At 40.8% G+C, this 7,012-nt stretch overlaps 1 protein-coding gene across 1 annotated transcript; it reads left to right on the top strand.

Moving 5' to 3' along the window:
• The first annotated feature begins 330 nt into the window (after nucleotides 1-330).
• Nucleotides 331-2,320, top strand: LOC131694161 (uncharacterized). The gene is made up of 3 exons (XM_058982635.1): nucleotides 331-833; nucleotides 898-1,525; nucleotides 1,584-2,320. The coding sequence occupies exons 1-3, from the start codon at nucleotides 661-663 to the stop codon at nucleotides 1,755-1,757; spliced, it is 975 nt and encodes a 324-aa protein (XP_058838618.1). The 5' UTR covers nucleotides 331-660; the 3' UTR covers nucleotides 1,758-2,320.
• The last annotated feature ends 4,692 nt before the right edge of the window (nucleotides 2,321-7,012 follow it).

Raw genomic sequence — 7,012 nt, 5'->3', positions numbered from 1 at the left:
AGTTTATTGTGCACCTTTCGAATCTCTATTCCAATTTCTCACATATTCAGATATTTTCAATAGAATTGATTGCTATGATCGCGAGACGTGCTGTGCATGATGTACGTGACTATACCGTAAGTCGCATTGAACTAATTCTTCTCAATTATTTTCGTAGAGCGTGAAAAACCAACAATAATAAAAGGAGACGAACCGGGCCTGACTGGTAAAGTACAGGGCCGGAGCGATCTTTACGGAGCAAGCGCTATTTCATTTACTAGCGTCGAACGTCAGGATGGCGCCTACGTACCAACCGTTGGTCGCTGGGGCAACGAATGGCCAAGTTGACTCGCCGTCTCATGCAACGAAATACCCCTGGTCCAGCAAGTGGGCCACAACCTCGGCCAGTCCACCCGACGATTGACCAGCCCGGAAAGTCACAAACGCAATGTGACGGACACAAAACCGGGCATTGTCCCTGGTGGTAGTACTGACCTCGGATGGACAGTCGACGAGGACAGCTACAACTTGGCCAAGTTTGGTCAGATCAATGGAGCGTGGCCGATTGATTTGCCACTACCGCTACCAAAGTGGTCTGCTAAGCCGGTTGAACCGTATATTGTCGATAAGGTGTGGCAGTATGAAGATTTGATAGGTGTGATTGAAACAAAACTACAGCGGATGTTGGAGGAGACTCATTACAATACAGTGAACAATTTTGTGGATTTTCACAAGGCTTACCGCAGCACTCACAGTGCCAGCCCGGATCTTAGAACACATTTCCAGAACTATATGATACCGATTAATCGCCGCCATCACATGTGCGTCAGTCTAGGAATGGAAATTGTTTCGAGGTATGCATTCAAATCTATTGACTGAAAATATCAATTTCTAAAATTTTGTTATACTTTCCAACAGATTGGCGGAGTATTACCCCCAAATTGCTAAACACTTCTACTTGGTCTCATGTGAGGAGGCAGTAGAGGAGTACGAATCGTACGTTAACCACTGCGAAGAAAAGAACATCGAGCATGCGGGACCAACTTTGGAGAAGGAGCATGCAATGGTGGCCATGAAAGTCGTAGTCGGAGGAAGAGAAGGTGTGTTAATACTCGATCCAGGCTATCATGTGGCACGCGCTGTTACTGTAATGAAAGATCAAAATTACCCGCATACCGGCTGGTTTACGCAATCTGATGAACCACACTGCAAACGAGAGTACTGCTATGAAATAAGCAACCACTGTGTGAACTACATCACCTGGACTGAACGTGTGACACGCGCCGGCAAGCAGCAGTACGAAATGTCAGTAATTTATATGGAACGTCCATACCGAACGGCCATTGATGTTACGGTACGTAGGAATTTGGTATACAATTTCCGTTCGCTACTGTCGCGTGATGCTAAAGGCCGTGTCTGTTCCGGGTTGTACTTCCCGGTCGTACTGAATTCAGCTGATGCGCAAGTGACGCTTTTTTACGACAGTGCCAATGACACACAAGTGAAGCAGAAACTTAAATTCTCATTTTTTAGAGATCCCCAAAAAGTAAGTGTTGTGTACGATAATCTTTGACTTATATATTAATACGTTCTGCTTTTTTTAGATCCCAGAGAACATAATGACTCATCTAAACAATCTGGCACTACAACTGAGAATGGAATTGAGTGAGCTTGTTAGCCTAATGGGTGACCTTGCAGGAGCTGTGCAGGATGTGGAATTTGTGAAGCAAGTGTTAGATATCAATAACAGTATCAACGAAATGTCTGCTGACAACTGAAAAAGTCTAAAACTTTTGCTTTCATGCTATACACCACAAAATTTAGACACAAACACATACAAAACCCTACATGAACACTTTGACATGCACAATACTACCGCAATTCAATAGTTACTTACAGGCTCATAGCAAACGTATTCATTATTTTCCATAGATTACTGAATCGGTTAATGGTGCAACCATTTCCGCACCATGTATCTAACCACATTATATATGAATAGAAAACTATTACAGTTTATTGATATGTCTATAAAACACTAGAAAATGCTAGGCACCTTGCATAAAAAAGAACAGCTAGATTTTCAACACCACACGAGCAACACAGTATCAATTCAAAAAAATAGTATGTATGTAATCAGTTAGAATATCTCGGGATAAAGGGGTATTTCATAAAATTTCTCGCTTGAACTTGTATAGGTTCAAAACACACACCATATTAAAAATTTCATTCTTAAATGGGAAAACATTGAACTAAATTTTAATCATTAAGTTTAACCGATTTGACCCAACAGAAAAAAATATGTCACCTGTATCTTTTTCAATAAACGTATCTATTGACGAAATGTAATGAGTTTGATTGTTTAAAAGATAATCTAAAAATGGTTCTATCACATTCGCCCGTATGTAATTCGCCAGAAAGTCATTTACCCGAATGACGTTCGGCCGAAACCATTCACCAGAATGAACCATTTACTCGAATGCCGTAAACCCGAATAGTTCACTTGCCCGAATGCCATTAACCCGAATACCACAGTCACTCAAACATATATAACTGGCGGGGTCATTACTCCCAGCTCTTATGAGACCTCCCTCTACACTTCTCAGGGAATGCTTGCGATCGTGATCTATTACCAATAACACACTTGTTCGACCTTAAAGTAATAAACCCACTATATTTCCGAATATTGATGTCACCTTTATTCGGTTGTATTCGTTATGCACTTTTCCACCCACTTCCTCATGCTACTCCTACCTAGAGTGCCGATGGTGGCACTACACCTGCTGTTGTTTCGGGGTCTCTTCTACTACTGCTGCTTCGTCCTCGCGCTCAGTGGTGTTCACGGTTTTCGTCGTAGCTCGCGGGCGGCCACGGAATCTAGGTTGGTTGTTAACGACGTCTCGTTGCCCGCAGAAGGACATCAGTAACCCACCCTGCTGCGCTGCTCTGGATGTAGTAACGAATCCAGGCTGTTTGAAGAAGCCGATTGGTAAGGGACCATTCATAAATTACGTAACACAAAAATTGCCCAAAATTGACTCCCCCCTCCCCCCATGTAACAAATTGTCACAAATTTCTCCATCCCCCTCTCCCCTATTACGTAACAAATTCCCAGAAAAAATTTTTTTTCGTCGGTGAAAACATGTTACGTAACGATCTAGCTAACTCCCCCTCCCGCCTATGTCACAACTTGTTGTACCCCCTCCCCCCCTAAAAGCGTTACGTAATTTATGAATGGTCCCTAATGGCGTTGGCTTTGCCTGCGATGGTGGTCAACTATATCGCGCTTTATATGATGGTTGTCGGGTCGCGAAACTCCGGCGGTCTAGCACGTTTCTGGAGGTTTTCTCGGGTAAAACCGAAGAGGCCTGTAGGAACATTTGGGATTGGATTTTAATAATTGTCGTGTATGTGGTCGTTAGGTTCAGGAAATTCTATCTGGGTGCCGTCGGTTAGGTTCGGGAGATTGTATACTATTCCCTCGAAAATCATTCCCCAGAAAGCCATTTCGTGGAATTCCACTCCCAAGATTATAATCCCCCAGAATATACTATTCCCCAGAATGTAGAATTCCCCAGAATGCATCATTTCCTAGAAAGTCATGCCCCAGAAGTTTTAATTTTTTATTGATTTGATTTTTTTCAAACGTACCTACTACTCATTCCCACTTCCATCGAAAGACATTCTTCTCTTTCGATTCGGTCACGTTTGAAATGATTCGCATTGTGTTGAAACTGGAAGTTATTTATTTCGAATTAAAATAAAGAAATTGCTCAAGAAGAACTCTTCTCCAGAAAACCATTAGCTCGAAAGCAACAATTCCTTCAAAACAATATTCCAGAACACCCCCTTTCCCGGAAAAGCCTTATCTAGAATAAACCAATGCACAGAAGTTCACTCCCCAGATATAACCATTTCCTAGACTATGTGAGATGGGGAAAACACCCATATTGCTTTGAATTGAAAAGAATCTTTCAGAATGTTGACCATTTTACTCCACTCGAAGAGTGCACTGCTAGCAACATTAGACAATAGCGGTATTTTTACATTTCTTTTTATAATATAAACATAGGGGAACGAGGGTAGTTTGGACCAGTACCATATTTTGGACCACCTGACGATGATTTGTACATTTTTCTGTTTTTCGCAAATTACAAACGTACATGAATAGAAACGAAAAAAAAGGTAGCGTAATTTTCCATGATACGACATTTTCATAATGTATATTCAAAGTAAAGGTGTTTTATATAAGCATGCACAACCCATCTCACTTTCAGATAGAATATATCGACTCTCGATGAGTACTTGCGCATATAAATTCAATCAACTGTTCCAAACCGCTTACGGACTTGCACCGATAGACTAAATGCATAGAATGCTGAGCTACTGTACGGTGTCAGCCTACCGAAACGCAGCAGGAAGTGAAAATAAAGAAAACGATAATTTCCAATGCACAGCGAAACGGGAATATATCATTGAGTGTTATGTATGGGGTGAGTACCGAGTGGACAAATTAAACCGAAAGCCTAGCGAAAACCGAACTGTGTAAAACACGTTACGTAACGATTTAGCTAGCTCCCCATCCCCCCTATGTCACAACATGTCACAATTTGTCGTACCCCCTCCTCCCCCTAAAAGCGTTACGTAATTTATGAATGGTCCCTTTCGGCGAAGAATATGAATTTCTAGCGGGGTTGGCATGACAATAAATTGCTAGCCTCCTAATCCCTGGTGGGACAAAGAGTGCTCTGATGCATATGAAACCAAACAAGTTGCTTACAAAGAAATTATGAAACGGAAAAGGTGTACACGTGAGAACTTTGAAAATTTTACGATTTTGCAAAACAAATATGACAGCTTACGTCGTGTCAATCTAGTAATTGGAGACGCTTCGTTGATGGCTTATCAAGAGAAACATCAATGAGTACTCTTTGGAAAGCCAGAAGAATGAGGGATTGAAACGTGACTAATGAAAGCGAAGATTTTTTCGAATCGCTGGATATTTAATTTTGCCAAGGCAGTTTGTCCAGATTCTGCTCCTTCGCAGAAAATCATTCACAATCTTACACAAGTAACAATTCCATAGATTCGCCTTTGACAATGATGGAATTTTCAATAGCGGTCCTTTTATGTAACAATAATGCTCCGGGTCCAGACAGAATTAAATTCGACTTGGTGAAGAATCTGCCTGACATTGCCAAAAGACGCTTGTTGCATTTATTCAACAAGTTTCTTGAGCAGAATACCAGCCTCCAACCATAACTTGTTTCGACCGATGACCGATTGCAATGCTATCCTGCATCAGGAAATAGTTGGAAAAAATTATCCTACGACGTCTCGACAACTGGGTTGAGGCGAACGGCATGCTATCAGAAACCCAGTTTGGTTTTCGGAGAGGAAAGGGGACGAATGATTGTCTGGCACTACTTCGTAAGAAATCCAACTCGCTTGCACAAAAAAGAACAAATTGCGTCTGTGTTCTTAGACATAAAAGAAGCATTCGACTCTGCTTCCATTGTTGTTCTCTCGGAGAAACTACATCAACGTGGTCTTTTACTAATATTAAATAATTATTGTCAGAGAAGCACATGCATTTTTCATATGGCGATTTGGAAACATTCAGAATAAGCTACATGGGCCTTCCACAAGGTTCTTCTTTAAGCACCCTTCTCTACAATTTGTATGTGATTAACATTGATACTTGCATTGTCAGCCCATGTACCCTAATGTCGTTTTCGATTGAGAACCTAGAAACTAACCCAGGTTAGTTGCTTCAAACGAACGTTTTTAATGAAACTGAGTTGGGTTCTCGCCAAACAGCGGTGGTGTGAGCGAACCCGAAATATATTTCAGGTTGGAACCCAACCCGGTTTTCAGTTCAGTGGCGCATAACCTAGGTTGGAAACTGGCTTCAAACAAACGGTTTGACAGCAGTTAGGTCCGAAACTGAGTTAGTTTCTGCTTCAAGCGAAAACGACATAAGGGGTCATGCATAAATGACGTAGCATTTTAGGGGGCAGGGGGGTACACCAAATTTGTGACGAAGTGTGACGAGGGGGAGGGTAGGGTCAGAAGTTGTGCGACGTAGCATTAAGTTTAATGTTTTTGGCGGGTATCAAAACCCATTAATTAGAGAAAACAATTTAATGTTCCTCCATTCCTAAGTTGATTTTCACGCGGTTTTTCATTTTGTAAATTTTACTGTTCGCGGAATGGCAGGCTCGCAAAGAAAAGGATAGATTTTTCATGCGGATTTAAATTTCCACATTAGTTAGCTAATATTTCTAACTAGTAGACTTATTTTGGTAGCTGAATTAAATTTTCTTTCGGATTCAATCAAAGAAAATTTAGTAATTTAGTTGAGCTTATGCTTCCTAAAACCGTTGGCAGCTGCAGCTTTGTGAACTTTTCTTCATGCTTTATGACATGTAAAATTCTAAACAAAACTATCCACACTATATTTGTCATGAAATGGGCTTCTTTTGTAGGCAATTTGCTGTTATAATGAAAATGTTGATAAAAGTCGTCAAACATTTAGTAAGGACATATATTTAAAAGAATTGAAAAACATATGTAATTTTTTCATCTCCCGGTCACGTTGCGGGGGGGGGGGGGGTTAGAGATATGCTACGTCATTTACAAGGGGGAGGTTAGAATTTTTGTGACCAAATGCTACGAGGGGGGAGGGAGGGGTCGAAAATCGCCAGAAAAAAGCTACGTCATTTGTGTACGGCCCCTAAGGCAACTTGAAAATGATGGCGTGGTTTCTGTTACAGGACCAAAAGCCATAGATTGCAACAACCATATGCAATTTCATATAAATTTTAGTAGTTTTAAAATAGTTTATATAAGGAAAAACGAACTTAATCCACCTAGTAGTGAGATAAGACATTTCTTACACATATCACTGTTGGATCATATCAAGATTGGCATCACTGTTTGCTACACCCCGGTCGTCAACAAAGCTAGTAGTTTTCTTTTTAATTTATACTTGTTGAACAATCATGATCGTTTTTATTTTTGTACTATTTATTTT

This window comes from Topomyia yanbarensis, chromosome 3 (genome assembly GCF_030247195.1).
Source record: "Topomyia yanbarensis strain Yona2022 chromosome 3, ASM3024719v1, whole genome shotgun sequence".
Taxonomy (NCBI): Eukaryota; Metazoa; Arthropoda; class Insecta; order Diptera; family Culicidae; genus Topomyia; species Topomyia yanbarensis.
This window is presented reverse-complemented; position numbering and strand designations above follow the sequence as displayed.